Below are 20,037 nucleotides of genomic sequence, written 5' to 3'. Positions count from 1 at the left end.
ATGTATTATGTGTGTTATGGTTGGTTCAAAGGAACATTGTCTCATTTCTATATATGTTATGTATGTTATATGCATGTATGTAGTTAAATGACAATAAACTTGACTTGACTTGACTTGACTTGATGTGGTGAAGTCCCACCACACTAATAGTGCACTAAAGTTTCCAGGCAATGAAGTGTTCTTCTGCCATTTTCTTTTAAGGCCGCTTGTTTATTGCTGCATCAGAACATTCTGGGGCCAGTTAGAAGTTTTTTTTTCAGATAATTAAAAGCAGTAAGACATAACTGTCTCTCTCTCTCACATCTTAGATATATTGTTATGAAGCAAAGTGTAACTCTTTAAAGTCTGATGTGCAAAATGTGATTTTACAGTGATTAATATTCATGTGTAGAAAGCAGCATGTGAAACGTGCTGTGCTAGTACTACTTAATAATTACAAGTTGTCACTGTTGCTATAAAAATGGCACAATAGGAAAAGACAAAGATGTGAAATATGAATATTTTAAATATTTGCTGTCTTGGGAAGGAAGGGATTTGAGAGGGAAACAATGCAACAGAGATAAAATGCTGAGAAATAAGACATAATTCTTCATACCTGAGAGGGAGTAAATGGAAAAATATATATGTATATCGTCAAGAATAAAGCACAGTAGGGAGAGGAAACTGGAAAATACATGAGAGTGAAGGACACCTATTTGATTACTTATTCTCATAAAACATGCAAGAGTACAAGGAAATTGCTAAAATAGCTTTTCCAATTGTGGAAGTCTTAGACTGTCTCAAGATTTATTTGAAGGTGTAAGCTGTCAAGCTGAAAAAGAAATTAAAAGCAAACTTCTTGAAAGCAACATTGACATTGGGTCATTACTTCTATCTGGTTTTAGGAAAGGAATATATGTTTTTCAATTGTTGTGAAGCAGAAAGTGAGGTCAATGTAGAAAAAGAGGTGAACTCTTCAAAAAGTATGACATTGCTTTGTTGGGTATATTTATAAGATATGAGGAACAAGGTTTATTTTTGTTCATTTTCTTACAACATAAGTCTTACAACCTTAGTTTATTCCCTCATTAAGGAAGAAGATTTGCTAGTTCCAAACAAACAATGGAATTTTTCAGTTTTTTTAATTGTTTCCCAACTCCCTTATTATTGAGAATTAAACTCCATCTCCAGTACTTGTGCAAGTAGTTTCTAATATAAACAGGTACAGAACAACACTCTGCTATCTAAACAATATAATTTCAACTAAATCAGCTTTACTGTGATGCTTTTGTTGTTTTACATATTTTTCCCTTAAATGTCAGATTCCATTGAATGTTGGGAATGTGTATCACCATTCAGGGCTTTGGGACCAAAACCCTAAGAATGTCATTTTGATTGTGAGTCTTGACAAGCAACCAATTGTATTTCAATCATCTTGCATGCATTTGGATTGTATGATAAAATAAACCCATGCCTCTTTAATTGAAACTTGTACATACCTAGAAAATCAGAATACTTTAAATCAGAATACGATATTCAATTAAGTTTATCTTATTAAAAAATCTTATATGCTCTAACTCTTTTTGATGAATTATTTTACTTTGCTAATAGTTACAGTATGTTGCCAATCAGAATGAAGGGTTTACTATCCATATGAATATATATAAAGGGATTGGACAGGCTAGATGCAGGAAGATTGTTCCCGATGTTGGGGAAGTCCAGAACGAGGGGCCACAGTTTGAGGATAGAGGGGAAGCCTTTTAGGACCGAGATTAGGAAAAACTTCTTCACACAGAGAGTGGTGAATCTGTAGAATTCTCTGCCATAGGAAACAGTTGAGGCCAGTTCATTGGCTATATTTAAGAGGGAGTTAGATATGGCCCTTGTGGCTATGGGGGTCAGGGGGTATGGAGGGAAGGCTGGGGTGGGGTTCTGAGTTGGATGATCAGCCATGATCATAATAAATGGCGGTGCAGGCTCGAAGGGCCGAATGGCCTACTCCTGCACCTATTTTCTATGTTTCTATGTTTCTATATGCAACCCTCTCACTGGGGCTTGTATACCAACTTGGCTTGTTAGCTAACTCTACTAACAGCCATGTGTCTCAGCTGTGATGTTACAACCAAAGTACGTCTAGGGTTGGGATGATTTGGGGTTAAATCAAACTGGAAGGTTGGGATGTACCAATTAAGGAACATTGATTGTAATGAATCTTCACTGTCCGTACACAATTATCAGTTGCCAAGAAATGACAGATTACACACCAGTATAAAATGACAAAGAAAGTATCTCTTCCAATTTTCAACTTTATCAAACAATTAATAGGAAAACAAAGAAAAAAAGTTACAGTTAACCAGTGGAAGTGTGCACATAAACGCTGGAGCTCGTTTCTGTACTAGCTGGGTGTACCGCTTTAATCACAGTGCTGAATTTTCATCACCAACCATAGACAGAACTTCCCTTCTTGGAATCCTACTGTCACAGAGCACATCATGCATTAGGTTCTCCTTTTCAGAGGGATCATCCAGGTGTTTTCCCTGGTGGTCTTTTCTCCACACCTGCCACCAAAAGCCCCCAAACCAGACTACTGTACTCTGAAATCTCATCCCGCCAAGCTCTCTAGAATCTTCTCTCACATCCCACTGGCAGAAAGTTACAACGCGTACCTTGACAGTCCTGATTAGCTGACACAACATTCCTAAGTTGGGCTTCATGTCTCCTTATCTTTAGCTGAAACCAAAGCACTCTTCCAGCAGAACACGCTGGTTTTACAGGAAACAGCTAAAATAATATTCCTCGTGGCATAGTAGTAGAAATCTTATCCAGGGCATTACTTTCTCCCTCCACCAAAAATAAGCATGTCCTCATGAATTTGGAACTTATTAAACCATTATTAATAATACAATGTTTAAATGAATTTCATGATTTCAGGACCCCCAATCCATTTGTAAATAGAGGTAATATATCTCACTATTGGGATGGATGCAACACCTTGTTATCCCCGGTGCATTATATGCCAGCCTATCTGGGTGTTCTTCCTGATTCTCTGAGACCTTCTTACCTCATCCTTGACTTCTTCAGCTTCAGCCACTCCTTCTGACTGTCCTGTCTATTTCAGGATGCCTCACCTTGCCTATCAGTGATATCTTCCAACAACTCAGGTCCCCCTGCGACCTGACTGAACTTGGTTTCATCTCTAATTATACTGGAGACCAGCTTCCCTTCACTGTCCATTATCACATCTGACTGTCTACAGTAGTCCTCCCCTCTATATCCAGGTCAGGGCTGGGAGATTCAGGTATCTCTTCCATCATAAGGTAAGGCATACTATACTTCCATTTCCTCGCCCTCTGAGTCTGTACAGTACTCATTGGCTGGTCTCTCTTCTGGTCTTTCCACTGAAATCACACAATTGCTAGCTGGTTACCTTTCTGTTCTCCTCCTTCTGTGCAGAGTTCTCCTACTAGGTGTAGGTTCCATGTCAGGCTCTGGGTCAACACGTACTTCCCGCCCTGTGGGTAAAAGATTATTCTGATGGAGAATTTTGACAGGGACCTAATCTTTTGATAATATCTCTTCTTGTTTCTTTGGTTTTGCTCAGTAGCAGAGATAGCGGCTAGCTCATAGCTTTTTGCAATTTTTCCTCATGTCAGACACATACTTGAGAAACGCCAACTGCAACAAGTCTTCATGGCTGGTTCCAAAACAGAAATCTACAGGTAATCACACTTCGTGTCCAAACATCAAACAGTATGGCAAGCAGCAAGTAGCTTCATTCTGTGTACAGTTGTAGCAGTGAACCAAATGCCCATTATATAACGTAAAGCATCCTGACATTGATTAAAATCATAACTTCAGTTATATAGGTTAAAATATTCTGGAAATTTATGTTCTCAGTGAAATAAAAATAATTGTAATGTGTTCAGTTAATATTGTATTCCACTTGAATAAAAAGACCCAACTACTTGTCTGTTAGAAATCCATCTTCTTCTTGGACCCTCAGGTCCCAGTGGAGTATAGGTGATTGATGACCTCCCATTTCCATCATCCAAAGTGGATGGTATGGTTGGAATTCATTAATATTTCTGTAATCCATTGTATCCACTGTACAGAGGACTGGTCTATACAGCTTCACCAGAGTCCTGGTGGCCTGCCTTACCTGCTTCCACCTCTCACAATGAGGACAGAGGGTTGGACTTGGAGAGGCATTAGAAATCCATGTTGAATACAAAATGGCTAAAGATAAATTCTGGGAAACATAATCCAGCAATTTGTTCTTTGAACAATGATACGGGTCCACTCTGAGGTTTGTCCAATAAGTAATTTATTTAAACCCGATTATAGATTGTAACATTTTAAAGACACTACCCAATTTCCTGTGGAGACAAATAAGACACTTTCTATTTTTAAAATTCATGCATATTAAGCTCCAATTATGTGTCACACAAGCTGAAGCCAATATTTATGAATACTTTATACTATTCAACAGATATACTACATTTTATTGTTTATAGATTTTAATGTAAAAATTCAGCAACACGTTTTGTGTCCTTTTTCTAACCCTACCCATTATATTCAATAACTTCCCCTTCGATATGTTCTCCAACTTCAGCAACATTCCTCTGTCTAAGACAAGCACTATATTGCCCCAAGCCTCATATTGTGCAGTTCTGGGATCATAGACCAAATATTCATAAGCAGTGAACAGAATATAGAAACAAAAAACATTTGACTTCTGATTAGTACTTTAAAGCAAAAGACAATTTACTGCCTCAGCTTTTTCCATACCATTTCCATTATTAGGATTGCAAAAGTGTATTATATATTCTGGTAACAATATGTACTGTATATTTATCAGTTCTCCTGCTACTTTTTGTGCAGTGTGCATGTAATTGATAATATTTATATTCAATATTTCATAGTGTTATAGTTTTTTTAACTCATTGTTTCATCATGTACATCCTGCCATTGCCTTTATTTCTTTGACTGCACTTTGTAAAATTTTACTTCTGTTGGTTTGACTACTTTTGCCCTTGATATTGAGCATAAGGACAAACAAATGTTTAGAGGCAGCCACCCCATCAAGTTTGCTTCATACCATGATGGCTAAAGCATCCTGACTAAACACTCTTAAAGAAAGCAGGCATTTACAAACCCTATAAAACAGCAATAGAACACAATTTTTGCTTGTCAGCTGTGCTATTTATAAACTTGGCACTAGTCAGCAACTTAAATTCTGTCATTTGTAAATGCCGTAGAAAATCATTTCTTTAGCTCTGCTGCAAGTACTCTATGATTTAAACCATTGTCATGCTTTGCACCATACAGATTTGGTAGAAAAGAGTTTTAACTCAATTGCAGATGATGGTATCCTGAAAATAGTTTGCTAAGTGAATCATCAAAAAATAATTTTTAATACTGAAGTTATTTACATAGATTAACTGTTAAATTAAGATAATTAGAGACATCAGTTGGATATGATTATAGTGTGCATTAGCAAAATAAAGAAATAGAAAGCACAATGTAATTAAATCAGAAAATTCAGACCGGGTATATGTAGCTCACAATAACACATAGGAGACATTGTTGTATATAAAACATTCACCAAAATATTTACAAAGAAGAGAAAATCTGCAGATGCTGGAAATCCGAGCAACACACACAAAATGCTGAAGGAACTCAGCAGGCCAGGCAGCATCTGTGGGAAAAAGTACAGTTGATGTTTTGGGTCAAATCCCTTTGGCAGGACTGGAGAAAAAAAGCTGAGCAGTAGATTTAAAAGTGGGAGGGGGGGAAGACAGAACCACCAGGTGATAGGTGAAATGTTGACTGTACTTTTTCCATAGATGCTGCCTGGCCATCAAAATATTTGTCTGAGATGTTGTGTTAATTTGCCTGTCTTCTTTTATTGGGTTTGAAATGAAATTAAATAATTTGTGAAGAAATCATTCTTCATCCAAATAAAAATTCAGCATGTGTATTGGTCACTGCTTCTCCTTAAGTTCTGAGATTCATTGATTTTGGTGAATCTAAATGCATGGAAGTAGTACAACCAGTGGCTAATCTCACACATGTGTAAGTGGTTGGTGACCAGACACAAATTTCTTCTCCAAAGATATTACGCCTTTCTCAACATCCAATGCCCCAAGTAACTATGGCTTGACACCTGAATGGTGCAAAACATGACACTGGCTTAAACCAGAAAGTACTTGTAGCATAGCTAAAGAATGGTGAATTTATCAGGATTGAATCTCTATACAGTAATATCGTTACACACACCACCACCCACCTTATAATAACGTGCCTTTGTTTGGTTTTCACCCACGAGTGTAATTGAGAAAATTGCTGGGAGGTTTGTTTATGCAATATGGATTGATGGAAGAGCACAGATGGGAGCATTAATGGAAGTAATTTCTTGTATTACCCATCCCTTTCACAACCCCCAGATGAACTGTGGGGAGAGCAGAATTGATCACTGACAAAATGTACAAACACCTTTGCATGAAGTTGAAGTTCAAGTTCAGTTTATTGTCATTCAACTGTGCACATGTATACTGCCAAATGAAGTAACATTTCTGCTGACCAACATGCATAACACAGTACACACACAACGCATAACGTAATAGTACCACTGGGAAATCAACAAATAATAAGGTGTGTTTATGACACAAGTCAAAAAGTAAACAGTATAACACTACTGGCTTTTCATGCATGATGAGATCTGGGTGGTGGCAGGGAGCTCAGTATTCTTACAGCCTGGGGAAAGGAGCAGTTTCCCATCCTAACAGTTGTTGTCCTACTGCTGCAGTACCTCCTGCCTGATGATAGGTGCTGTTTTGTAACTCCAAAACATAAAAATAATTGAAAGAAAAATACAGAGCCAGGGATAACTCATGTAAGTTTATTTTTCACTTTAACGAGGTGATGTGGTGGTGTGATGACGTGTGCCATTCACGTACTTTTACATATAACCCACAATGAATTATGGAAACAAACAAAGAATGCTTACTCAAACAATATATTTACAATATTACTCAAGTATTACTGAAATATTAAATACGCAACAGTAGGAGATCAAAAAGATTGATGAATGAATGGGATAGATCATTGAAAAGTGGCCTGTGTATGCAGCACTCCTAATATATATCTCTGGTGGATGAATGAGAGAGCCCTATGATCCCCTCAGCTGTCCTCACAATCATTTGTAGGGACTTGCAGTCCGATGCCTTGCAATTCCAGTAACGGATAGTAATGCATCTGGTCAGAAAATTCTTGATGGAGTTCCTGTAAAAATCAGTTAGTGAAGGGGAGGGGGGGAGCCTCACTCACCTCAATCTCCTCAGGCAGTGGAAATGATGCTGTGTCTTCTTGACCGAAGAGGTGATATTGAGGGATCAGGTGAGATTGTGCATTATGTGCGCTCTCAGACCCAGGGAAAGGTTAATACCTTAACTACCTATTTTTGTAGAAGTATGACTTCAAGCTCCATATATCTGGTCATCAGAAGGAGAGAAGCACTGAAGCTGCAGGAGAAAATCCATGAGTTTTATGACCTCTGATGAAAAAATGCCAACCTATTATGTATTAACACGTCTGCCACTGCGAATAACTGACTTAAATGTCTAGTATTCATTATACTGTAATTTCGCAGTTGCAGCTCCCAATCGATTCCAAGAACAAAGATAAAACAGGCGAAGGAGTAGGCCATTCTGCCCTTCAAACCTGTCCCATCATTCAAGATGATCATGGCTGAGTTGGTGCCGAACTTAACTCCTGTGCCAGCTCCCATTATTTCCTATTTACTAATCTTTCAAAATTGTATCTTCCTCTTCTTCTGGTGCCTCTAATCATCTAGCCTCCACAGCCCTCTCTGCTTTAAGATTTACCCTCTATACTTTAGAAGAAATCCCTATTAATCTTAGTTTTAAACAATCATCACCATTTCCTGGGAATTTCTTTACTTATTCACTTCTGTGTACTTGCTCAGTTGTTGCTGCCTATCCTTCCCTTGTCCATTTATCAGTTACCCTCCCCACCCGCCACTTCCACTTTCCTTGTTTTGGCTTTTCATCCAAGTTGCTTCCCTCGTCCTACAGTTCTGCTTAGTTCAATATTGGTTACAAGATCACCCTGCAAGAGCAGATCCTCACCTAGATTGTGTTTCATCTGTGATCACAGAGGAAATCTCCGTGGGCGTGGAGAGAATGTACAAACTCATTACAGACGACAGCGAATTGAACTTGGGTCGCCGATGCAGTAATAGATTACACACACCACCTCTCACCTTATAGTAACGTGCCTTTGTTTGGTTCTCATCCACAAGTGTAAAAATTTTAACACGTACCCTCTGTTAAGCCCGATAGAATCTTATATGTTTAAATAACGCCACCCCTTATTATTCTAAACACTAAAGAGTACAGGCCCAAAGTACTTAGGCTTTCTTGGTAGGTCAACACTTGCATCCCAAAAATTAGCTTGGTGAATCTCCTTTATACTGCCTCCAGAATGACCATATCTTTTCTTTAGCTAAGAGGACAAAAACTGTACACAATATCATACCTCGACTCTGCTTTATCCCCCCTTGTTCAGTCTCTTCCTACCTACATCTGTGACACTTCACATGCTCTGGATCTTTTCAATGATTTCATGTTCCCTGGGCCCCCATCATCTTATTTTCACCATGGATGTCCAGTGCCTGTACACCTCCATCCCCCAGTAGGAAGGCCGCAAAGCTCTCTGTTTCTTTCAGGACACCAGACCCAACCAGTTCCCCTCCACCACTACTCTTCTCCATCTGCTGGAACTTGTCCTCAATCTAAGTAATTTCGCCTTTGGCTCCTCCTACTTCCTTCAAACAAAAGGTGTAGCCATGGCCACTCACATAGGTCCAAGCTACGCCTGCCTTTTTGTTGGCTATGTAGAACAGTCCATGTTCCAAGCCTACACTGGTGTCTGTCTCTCACTTTTCCTACACTACATCGACGACTGTGTTGGTGCTGCTTCCTGCACCCACGCTGAGCTCATTGACTTTGTCAACTTTGCCTCCAACTTCCACCCTGCCCTCAAATTTGCCTGTTCCATTTCTGGCACCTCCCTTCCCTTTCTTGATCTCACTGTCTCTATCTCTGGAGACAGCTTATCTACTGATGTCTATTATAAACCACCTGATTCCCACAGCTACCTGGAATATACCTCGTCTCACCCTGCAACTTGTGAAAATGACATCCCCTTCTCTCAGTTCCTCCGTCTCTGCCACATCTGCTCTCAAGATGAGGCTTTTTATTCTAGAATGAAGGAGATGTCCTCCTTTTTCAATAAAAGGGGCTTCCTTTCCTCCACCATTTATGCTGTTCTAAACCACATCTCTTCCATTTCACGCATGTCTGCTCTGACCCCATCCTCCTGCCACCCTACCAGGGATAGGATTCCTCTTGTCCTCACCTACCACCCCACCAGCCTCTGCATCCAGCACATAATTCTCTGAAAATTCCACTGTCTCCAACGGGATCCGACCACCAAACACATCTTTGCCTTCCACCCACTTTTTGCTTTCTGCAGGGATCGCTCCCTGTTCAACTCCCTTGTCCATTCATCCCTCCCTACTGATCTCCCTCCTGGCACTTATCATTGCAAGCGGAACAAGTGCTACACCTGCCCCTACACCTCCTCCCTCACTACCATTCAGGACCCTAAACAGTCTTTCCATTTGAGGCAACACTTCACCTGAGAGTCTGTTGGGGTCATATACTGAGTTCAGTGCTCCCGGTGTGGCCTCTTGTATATCGGTGAGAACTGACGTAGATTGGGAGATGACCTCACCAAGCACCGATGCTCAGTTTGCTAGGAAAAGCAGGATCTCCCAGTTGCCACCCATATTCTGTATGGGTAGCCTCCAACCTGATGGCATGAACATCGATTTTTCGACCATCCGGTAATGCTCCCCCACGCCCCCTTCTCCTTCATCATTTCCCATCCCCTTTTCCTGCTCTCACCTTATCTCCTTGCCTGGCCATCACTTCCCTCTAGTGCTCTTCTCCCCGATTCTTTCTTCCATGGCCTTCTCTCTCTTTCTCCAATCAACTTCCCAGCTCTTCACTTCATCCTTCCCCCTCCAGGTTTCACCTATCACCTTGCGTTTCTCTCTTCCCTCGCCCCAACTTTTAAATCTACTCCTCAGCCTTTTTTCTCCAGTTCTGCCAAAGGGTTTTGGCCTACGACATCGACTACTTTTTTCTATAGATGCTGCCTGGCCCGCTGAGTTCCTCCAGCATTTTGTGTGTGTTACACAGTATTTCACCAGCATTCCACAGGATTGCAACAAAACATACCTGTTTTTAAACTCCAACTACTTTGCAATGAAGCCAAAAAAGTTGCTTGCTTTCTTAACTATTTGTTGAACCTGCCTGCTACCTTTTAGTGGTTTGTTCATACACATATTGGGCATCTTCTGTAATTAATGTAAACAATATTAGGATAGTGAGTTGGTATTCATGCATGGCTCCAAAAGTAACTGTAGATTTTAAGTTTTAAGTTCAAAGTAAATTTTATTATCTCAGTGCAAATATGTCACCATATACAACCCTGAGATTCATTTCCTGTAGGCATACTCAACAAATCTATAGAATTGTAACTAAAACAGGGTCAATGAAAAAGCAACGAGATAGAAGACAACAGCAGTGCAAATGCAAATATGAATAACCACAAATAAATAACGAGAACTTGAGATGAAGAGTCCTTAAAAGTGAAATCATTGGCTGTGGGAAACATCACAATGATGGGATAAATGAGTGTTGCTATCCCCTTTCATTCAAGAGCCTGATGGTTGAGGGGTAGAAACTATTATTGAACCTGGTGGTGCGAGTCCTGAGGCTTTCGTACCTTCTATCTAGTGGTAGCAGCAAGAAGAGAGCATGACCTGTGTGGTGGGGATCTCTGATAATGGACGCCGCTTTCCTATGACAGCATTTCATGCAGAAAGGATTAATAGAGTGGCAGCATAGCTTCTGATGTAAAGTCTTTTAACACCAGTTCAATAATTATCTAGTTTTTTTTTAAATTAATTGAATAATATACCAACTATGTTTACAGAAATTGTTATGAGATTCATTCTGAAACAGGCAAAAATAAGGCTAGAATGCAAGAAAATATTATTTTTTTGTAAAATTTATAACCGCTGTAGGAAGTGAAGTCATTTTTATCAATGACAATTAACACCGTGAATAATAACATTTAAAGACAAATGAATATGGCTCAGACTGTATTTTCATTGTCATTGCAAATCAGATATTCTGGCTTTTATATAATTCTGCAGGACCTTCTGCAGTAATCGCTATACTTTCAGGCACAGCCTTCAGAGTGGATTCTGAGCTTTCATTCTGGAACCTAGAGAATCAGTCAGGAAACCTGTTGGGACTTGCATGATCATTAGATTTCTTTGTGTTCACACACTAATGCATTCTGCACTGTGAGCCATTTAACAAGGTCTTTCACGGTCAGTTGATCCAGAAGATTATAGGCATAGGATCTATGGTGACTTGATAGATCAGGTTTAAAATTGGCTTGCCCATAGAAGACAGGAGGTAGTTGTAGATGGGTGTTACTCTAACTGAAGGTCAGTTATGAGTGGTGTTCCAAAGGGATCAGTGCTGGAATCTCTAATATTTATACTGTACACACAACCCCACCAAAGTTTGTGTCAGCCACAAATTTACCTATTAGCATATGTTGCTGGACAAATCATATTGCTAAGTGATAATTTCAATGGTCTGAAATGGCCTCATTCTTTGTCATAAGGAAATATGGAATTGATAATTAAATCACAAGTTCAGAGAGTTCACAATAAAAAGAACTTTATGTGTGTTTTCATTAAAGCTAATAGGTTTTTGCTAGTGTAGGAGCTAGTCTTATTATTGGTCCCTGCTATTATCTGCTCTTCCCTCTCCTCCCTGTCACCTGACACCATCTGCGCAATATGAACCCCTTCAACTTATTACCCACGAGCCTTTTCCTCTTTCCTTTACACCTCTATGCAAGGGCTCTCCTCTCTCTCCAGTCGCAGTCCTTACCTGAACCTGAAATGTAGACCAACCTATATCATTGACCAACCATTAGCCTTCATAGATGGTGCTTGACCCGCTCCTGATGTTGAGAGTCAGAATCATAATTAGGTTTACTACGACTGACATCTGTTGTGCAAGGTGTGATTTTCTGGCAGCAGTTACAGTGGAAGACATAAAAATTAATGTAAGTTACAAAGAAAAAGTGCATATGAGGAATCGCAAGGTAGTATTCATGGGTTACTAGACTGTTCTGGAATCAGCAGTAGAATGGAAGAAGCTGTTCATAACATTGAGTGAGAGTTTGCAGGTTGTGGTATCTTCTCACTGATGGTTGTAATGAGAAGAGGGCATGTCCTGGATAGTGAGGGTCTTTAATGATGCACGCAGCATTTTTGAGGCACTGGATTTTGAAGATGTCCTCAATGATGGGGAGGGTACTGTCCATCTGGGAACTGACTGAGCCTGCTATCCTCTTCAGCCTCGTTCCATCCTGTGGTCCGAAGCTTCCATACCAGGCGTTGATGCAACCAGTCGGAATGCTCTCTGCTGTACATCTGTATAAATTTGTGACAGTCTTTGGTGAGATATCAAAGCGCTTCCAGCAATTTATTCTTTGCTCCAGGTGCTGACACCTGCACACTCTCATGACTGACAGGATCACTTCTTGCTAGGGGCTGCATCTGTGCAGAGGGGCTGAAGCTGAACACAAACTGACCAGCAGGGGGCAGATCAGTGGCAGTCTGTAAGGAAGAACATTCAGCCCAGATGTTTAACTTATGTTTGCATGAGCAGTAATCTGTTTTATTTGAACTAAGGAAAATCAGAGGTCGGAGCTCTGCAGTCTATGGCTTTTTAAAGCAAATGCTCCTGCTTTATTGATGCAGGACTCCACTCAGAAGTAACCCTTCCCATGTGTGGCAGCCAGCTTTTATATATTTATATTAACCACTGCTTTATTTCTTTCAGGACGTTGTCAGACTCAGCCTGTCGAGACAGGTAAGGGTACACATTTTTATCTTATCAATTTTAGTGAATTTTAAACTTTCGGTGAAACATAGATTAGTCATGTGACTCTAAAAAAAATCATGATCCTGCTCCAGATGCTTTGCTGAAAACTCAGAAGAAAGTTCTGTTATAGTACAGTACCGTATGGTGATAAAAGCATCTTGATGCTTAACCCCTTAAGGAATATTATTATAATTCTGTTCAGTATGTATGTGTAAAAAATTCCAATCAATTAATAACATTTCCAGTTATCCCATTTCCTATAGTGTTTTTCATTCCTAATTACGTTGGGCCTGCCACATGATAAGTAAATAATATGCAGAACAGGACATACACTCGTGGGGAGCAAGCAAGTGGAGCGACACTTCTCGGAATCACTTAACATATATGATCTGGAGCTCTGGACGCATGCTCACTGCTTGCCTCAGGGCTTTATAGACAGCAGAACATACCTTTGCAAATGTTGGCAAACTCAACAATGTGAAGTTCTTTGGAAATAGTTGGTATCTAATGTAAGAAATCACAAAACCAAGTGAAGTGCTGCTTGTTTTGCTTTTTTTTTGTTTTGTTTAATAAATTCTGTACATCTCTAATGTATTAATTTTAATATCATTTTGATCTAATTATGTCAATCACTTTCCATTATTTTTCTCAGAGCTTGGCATTGAACAGCTAACATTAGTAACCTATTCCATTTTCTGTTTCTGCAGCACAATGTATAAACAACCATCTAAGTTACTGTACTGTTGCGTCCTACTCAAAGATTATGTTTCCTAACCTGATTGGTCAAGCGTCGAGATTGGAAGCAGAGATGAGCTCAGAGTACGTTCTTATTAGTGTCTTGGACAACCTGATGAATGGTGAATGCACTTTGGACCTCAAATTGCTGGGCTGTTCCATCATAGCACCACGATGTGAGAACAACATGATTCTGAAACCCTGCAGATATTCTTGCGAAGCACTTAAAAGAGACTGCGAGCATACATTTAAAATGATAGAAATGGCATGGCCATATTTCATGGACTGTGATCGGTTCTTTGTAAGTGAGGAAGAGGGTTGCTATGATCCAGTAGGAAGATACACAGGTAGGTACATTTCCATTTCGGTGGGATAATTGATTATGTAATAGCATTTGTTTCCAACTTCCACAGAACATGTTACAAAGTTGAATTAAAAACAGAAAATTCCAGAAATGCTTAGCATATCAGCCAGCATCAGAACAAGCATGTGTCACGCAAAGGAGATGTGTGAAAAATAGATCTGATTGCTTGATGACATTTTGTCTTGGGTGGAAATGCAAACTTAAATTTATTGATTCAGCCATCTGTCATTCATCGCCCTTAGTTTGCATTGTATGAACAAGAATTACAATGCTGTAATTATTGCAGACTAGTCAGATAAACAATTTATACATTTTCACATTTTCTCCCTGCACTGGATGTTCTCTCGGGTTCAGAATCAGCAGTTGCTCCCAGTCATGAGCACATTGTAACTGCTCAACACTATCTATTATTTATTTATTGAGATACAGCATGGCAGAGCCCCTTCGAGCACTTCGAGCCACCCAGCAATCCCCAAATCTAACCCTAGCTTAATCACAAGACAACTTACAATGACCAATTAACCTACCAACTGGTACTTCTTTGGACTGTGGGAACAAACCAGAGAACCCAGAAGAAACCCACGCGGTCCCGGGAGAACATACAAACTCCTTACAGGCAGCGGCAGGAATTGAACCCTGGTCTCTGGTACTGTAAAGCATTGTGCTAACTACTACACCACCTTGCCGCCCATGTACAGCCTGATCCAGTAAAATGCCAACCAATGTCCTTACTAGACCAAAAAATATAGGAGCTGAATTAGAGCATTTGCCATCAGACATCAAGTCTGCTCTGCTGTTTAGAGCAGACTCGATGTCTGATTTTCCCCGCCTCCTCCTGTCTTCTCCTCATAATTTTTGATACTCTTACTATCAAGAACTTACAGACCTCTACTTTAAATATGGCCTGTCTGTGGCAATGAAGTCCACAACTTCACCACCTTCTGGTTGAAGAAATTCCTCCTCATTTCTGTTCAAAGGGGAAGTACTTTTATTCTGAGACAATGCCTGCTGGTCCTAGATTCTCCCACTAATGAAATCATCCTTTCTATGTCCACTCTGTCTAGGCCTTTCAATTTTGGTAGATTTCAATGAGATGCACCCCAATCTTTCTAAACTCCAGTGAATACAGGACTAAAGCCACTAAACACTCCTGCAAAGTTAATCTTTTTATCTCTGGGATTATTCTGCAAACCTCCCTGGATCTTCCCCTATGCTACCACATTCTTCCTTAGATATGGAGCTCAAAACTGCTCACAATATTCCAAATGTGGACTGACAGATGCTTTATAAAGCATCAGTATTACATCCTTTCTTTTACATTCTCGGTCTCCTGAATTGAATGCTAACATTGCATTTGCCTTCCTTACTACAAATCAATCTGCAAGTTTTCCCTTAGGGAATCCTGCACTAGGTCTCCTAAGATGCTGGAGGAACACAGCAAGTCAGGCACCATCCATGGAGAGGATTAAACAGTTAACATTTCAGGCTGAGACCCTTCATCAGGGCTGGAGAGGAAGGAGCCGGAAGCCAGAACAAGAAAGTCCGGGAGGGGACTTTCCCGGACATGCTGGCAGGTTGTAGGAAAGACCAGGTGATGGGGAGGGTCAGTAAGGATGGATGGGCAGTGGGGATGAAGTACGAAGTTGGGAGGTAATAGGTGGAAGAGGTAAAGGGATGAAGAAGAAGGAATCTGATAGGAGATGGCCTATCTAGCACCCTGGAATCTCTGTATCCAGCACACATTCCCTGTAACTTCTGCTATCTCTAACAGGATCCTACCACTAAGCACATCTGTCCCTCGATTCCCCCTGCCCAGCTCCCTGCTTTTCACTGGGATTAATTTCTATGTGACTTCCTTTTCCACTTGTCCCTCCCACTGATTTCACTCCTGGCACTTATCAATCCATGAGGCTTCACCTTGAGTATTGTGAACAGTTTTGGGCTCCTCACCTAAGAAAAGATGGGTTGGCGTTGGAGGGGGTCCAGAGGAGATTGACAAGGATGATTCTGGGAATGAAAGGGTTATCATACGAGGAATGGTTGATGGCTCCGGGTCTGTAACTGCCAGAAGGATGAGGAATGGTTGATGGCTCCGGGTCTGTAACTGCCAGAAGGATGAGGGGAGAATCTCATTGAAACTTTTTGAATGTTGAAAGGCCTACATAGAGTAGATATAGAAAAGATGTTTCCCATGATGGGTGAGTCTAGGGCAAGAGGGCACAGCCTCAGGATAGAGGGGTGTCCATTTAAAACAGAGATGCAGAGACATTTCTTAAGCCAGAGAGTGGTGTAATTGTGGAATTTATTACCACATGCTACTGTGGAGGCCAGGTTGTTGGGTATATTTAAGGCAGAGCTTGATAGGTTCTTGATTGGACACAGCATCAAATGTTACAGGGAGCAGGCTGGGGGGTGGGGCTGAGGAGGGGAGAAAAGGATCAGCCATGATTGAATAGTGGATCAGACACGATGGGCCAGATGGCCTAATTCTGCTCCTACGTCTTATGGCCTTATGGTCAATCAGAACAAGTGATACACCTGCCCCTATACCTCCTCTCTCATCAGAGACACAAACAATCCTTCCAGGTGAGGCAATACTTCACCTGCGAGTCTGTTAGGGTCACCTATTGTATCTTACACTGCCAGTGTGCCAGTGTGGCCTCCTCTACATTCACTTTATCCACCACAAAAGTGAGGATCTCCCTATGGTTATGTTTCAATTCGACTTCCCATTCCTATTCTGACATATCTGTTCCTGGCCTCTTCTACCGCCATGATGAGGCCACACTCAAATTTCAAAGTAAATTTGTTATCAAAGTACCTATATGTCACCGTATACTACCCTGAGATACATTTTCTTGCAGGCATTCATAGTAGAACAAGGCAGTACAATGGAATCAATGAAAAATTACACACAAACAACCGATGTGCAAAAGACAAACTGTGCAAATACAAACAAACAAATATATAGACAGATAAATACATAAATAAATCAATAAATATGAGAACCTGAGTTGTAGAGTCCTTGTAAGTGAGTCCGTAGTTTGTGGAATCAGTTCAGTGTTGGGGTGAGTGAAGTTACCCATGCTGCTGGTTGAAGAGTGGAGGAGTAAGGAGTAACACCTCGTATTTCATTTGGGCTGCTTCCAAGGTGAGAGCATAAACAACGATTTCTCTGACTTCCTGTAATTATTTACCCTTCCCCTTCTCTCTTTTTCCATTCCCATTCTGGTTATCATCTCACCCCTTCTCCTCACCTGCCCATCACCTTCCTCTGGTTCCCCTCATCCTCCCCTTTCTTCCATAGCCCCCTGTCCTCTACTATTAGATTCCTTCTTCTTCAGCCCTTTACCTCTTCCACCTATCTCTTCCCTGCTTCTCACCACTCCCCTGCTAAACCTGGTCTCACCTATCACCTGCCAGCATGAACTTTTACTTCCTCCCTTCCTCCCTCCTCCTTATTCTGTCTTCTGCCCCTCTTCGTCCAGTCCTGATGATGGACCTCAGCACAAAACGTTGACAGTCTGTAGATGCTGTCTAACATGCTGATTTCCTCCAATGTTTTGCGTGTTGTTCAAGAGTTCCACCATCTGTAGAATCTCTTGTTTGTATGAGTAGGACTCCCAAGTCCCTTTGCACCTCCAATTTCTGAATTCTCTCCTTATTTAGAAAATCATGATACCTTTATTCCTTAAACCAAAATGCATGACCATACACTTGCCTCCAGTGCATTCTATCTGCCGTTTCTTTGCCAATCTGAGCAACCGGTCCAAGTCTTTCTGCTGACTCCCTGCTTCCTCAACACTATCTGCTCCTCCACCTATCTTTGTATCATCTGAAAACTTGGCCACAAAGCCATCAATTCCATCATCCAGGTCATTAATATATAATGTGAAAAGAAGCGGATCCACCAGTGATCCTTGCAGAACACCACCAGACACTAGCAACCAGCCAGAAAAAGGCCCCTTTATATTCACTATTTGTCTTCTGCTAGTTTAGCCTGTCTTCTGTCCATGCTGACAATTCTCCTGTAATACCTTTGACTCCTCAAGTGCTCTTGCATGCCTGCTACCACCAAATAAGATCAAGGCGAACATAAACCTCCAAGCTAATTTATTCTAAAACTAGAAGTTGTTCACATTTAAGAAATCTCTTTTGAGCTTCTCAGGTCCAGTCTGAGGGTCAGTAGATCAAGCTGCCAATGAAGTTGTCTCATATTTCTTCCAGCCAAATGATCTGAGTGCATTTGGAGTTTACTTTAACTCGAGCCAAGCTACAAGTGGGACAATGTCAGATCAGGCATCGTTGTAGAGTTCTCTAGATCTTTCATTTAAAGAAAATCAGGAACAGACCTTTCTCTCACATGTGAGAGAAACTGAACAGTAACTAAAGGAAAATAAAGCAAGGATGGTAGAGTGAAGCATATCTGACTCACTATATATTTCAGAACTCTTTGTTTAATCTGTAAAATTTACACATGTATTTGCATTTGGAGTTTAAGGCACAGTCATTTTCTTTGACAGAAGAAAGTATGATAGATGAGCCTGATGTCTTACCTATCTTGCCGGAGTTCAGACACCACAGTTATGTGGAAATGAAAAAGTTGCTGAAGCAGATGGCATCAATCTGTGAAGATATATCGATATTGTACACCCTTGGCCGTAGCTACGAAGGCAAAGACCTTTACGTAATTGAATTCTCAGATAATCCTGGTGAACATGAAGAGCGTAAGTAACTCATGTTAATCTTGTCAATTCTTTTCTCACCGTTTATTTTCAGTATCTTTGTAGAAGTAATGTGAATGGAACCTGAGAAGATGCAACAGCATTTTGTTGCTCTTATTCGGTGCTGATAGATTTTATTAAACTGGTCCTGAGTGTCTAGCATGTGGGTCTGGAAGCCAGCTCCAGGAGTTAACACTAATGCTGAAGTGGTGCATCAGTTAAATGACTCCTGTCTGGTATCCACTTATATTCACAGCATGGAGGCTGTGGAGTAGAAAGTACAATCAGCAGGCTACAGCCAAGAACTTATGAAAGGGGTCCTGGGCAGTCGTTTGTGAAAGACTTTGCAGGGGACCAGGGGCCCAGCAGGATCCGAGAGGCTGCTGGAGTTGAATAGGCCCAACAAGTCTATGGCAGGGACAGCTTTACTGCTTCCAGACTACAGGAAGTTTCCAAGGTTGGGCATCTATTCTGATTTACATTAGCTATGAGCCACAACAGTGGGACCTCCCCTCTCACTGAGTTAAACTTACGCAACATTTGAACACTGGGCTGACCCTCCACCCATGTTTTGAATGAGGCTGTCAAGGGCTACTCCTGAGGGAAATAGTAAGTAAATAGCTTGGAAGATGATATTTTGGAACCTGGATCCAGTACTTTCTTTAAACTCTGATTATACTCAAGCAGGGTGGGGAGCTTAAAGAGAAAATTTACATGAGGTAATTTAGGCTTTGTATAAAATTCAATTATTTAGATCATTTTGGACAAAATTAATCTACTCGCCAGGCTAGAAACTAATGAATCATGTCAAGTGTTTTTACAAATAGCCTGATGTTACTTTACTTTGACTTTTAGTACAAGCAGGAGTCCAGACTAACAGTTTGTTTATTTATTTTAGTGGTACCGCAAGGAGTAGTCCTCGCAGCCCTTTGGGTCACCCCTTTTTCACCCTAACCTAATCACAGGACAATTTACAATGGCCAGTTCTCCTACCCGGCACGTCTGTCAGCTGTGGGAGGAAACTGGAGCACCGGACAAAACGCAGGCATTCCATGGGAAGGGCGTACGGAGACTTCTAACAGAGGATGCCAGGGTTGGACTCCAAGCACAGACATCCTGAGCTGTAATGGCTTTGCACTAACCACTACAGTACCGTGGTGCATTTCTG

The 20,037-nt window shown here is 40.8% G+C and overlaps 1 protein-coding gene across 1 annotated transcript in view; it reads left to right on the top strand.

Moving 5' to 3' along the window:
• The window catches only part of cpz (carboxypeptidase Z), a 64,182-nt gene that overhangs the window by 4,043 nt on the left and 40,102 nt on the right, over nucleotides 1-20,037 (top strand). The window contains exons 2-4 of the mRNA XM_063045007.1: nucleotides 13,005-13,034; nucleotides 13,754-14,128; nucleotides 18,669-18,872. Of these exons, the coding sequence (XP_062901077.1) occupies nucleotides 13,005-13,034; nucleotides 13,754-14,128; nucleotides 18,669-18,872 (609 nt within the window). The remainder of the gene's footprint in view (nucleotides 1-13,004; nucleotides 13,035-13,753; nucleotides 14,129-18,668; nucleotides 18,873-20,037) is intronic.

The sequence above is a fragment of the Mobula hypostoma genome, chromosome 4 (assembly GCF_963921235.1).
Source record: "Mobula hypostoma chromosome 4, sMobHyp1.1, whole genome shotgun sequence".
Classification (NCBI taxonomy): Eukaryota; Metazoa; Chordata; class Chondrichthyes; order Myliobatiformes; family Myliobatidae; genus Mobula; species Mobula hypostoma.
The sequence above is the reverse complement of the archived record's forward strand: the minus strand, read 5'-3'. Positions and strand labels throughout refer to the sequence as shown.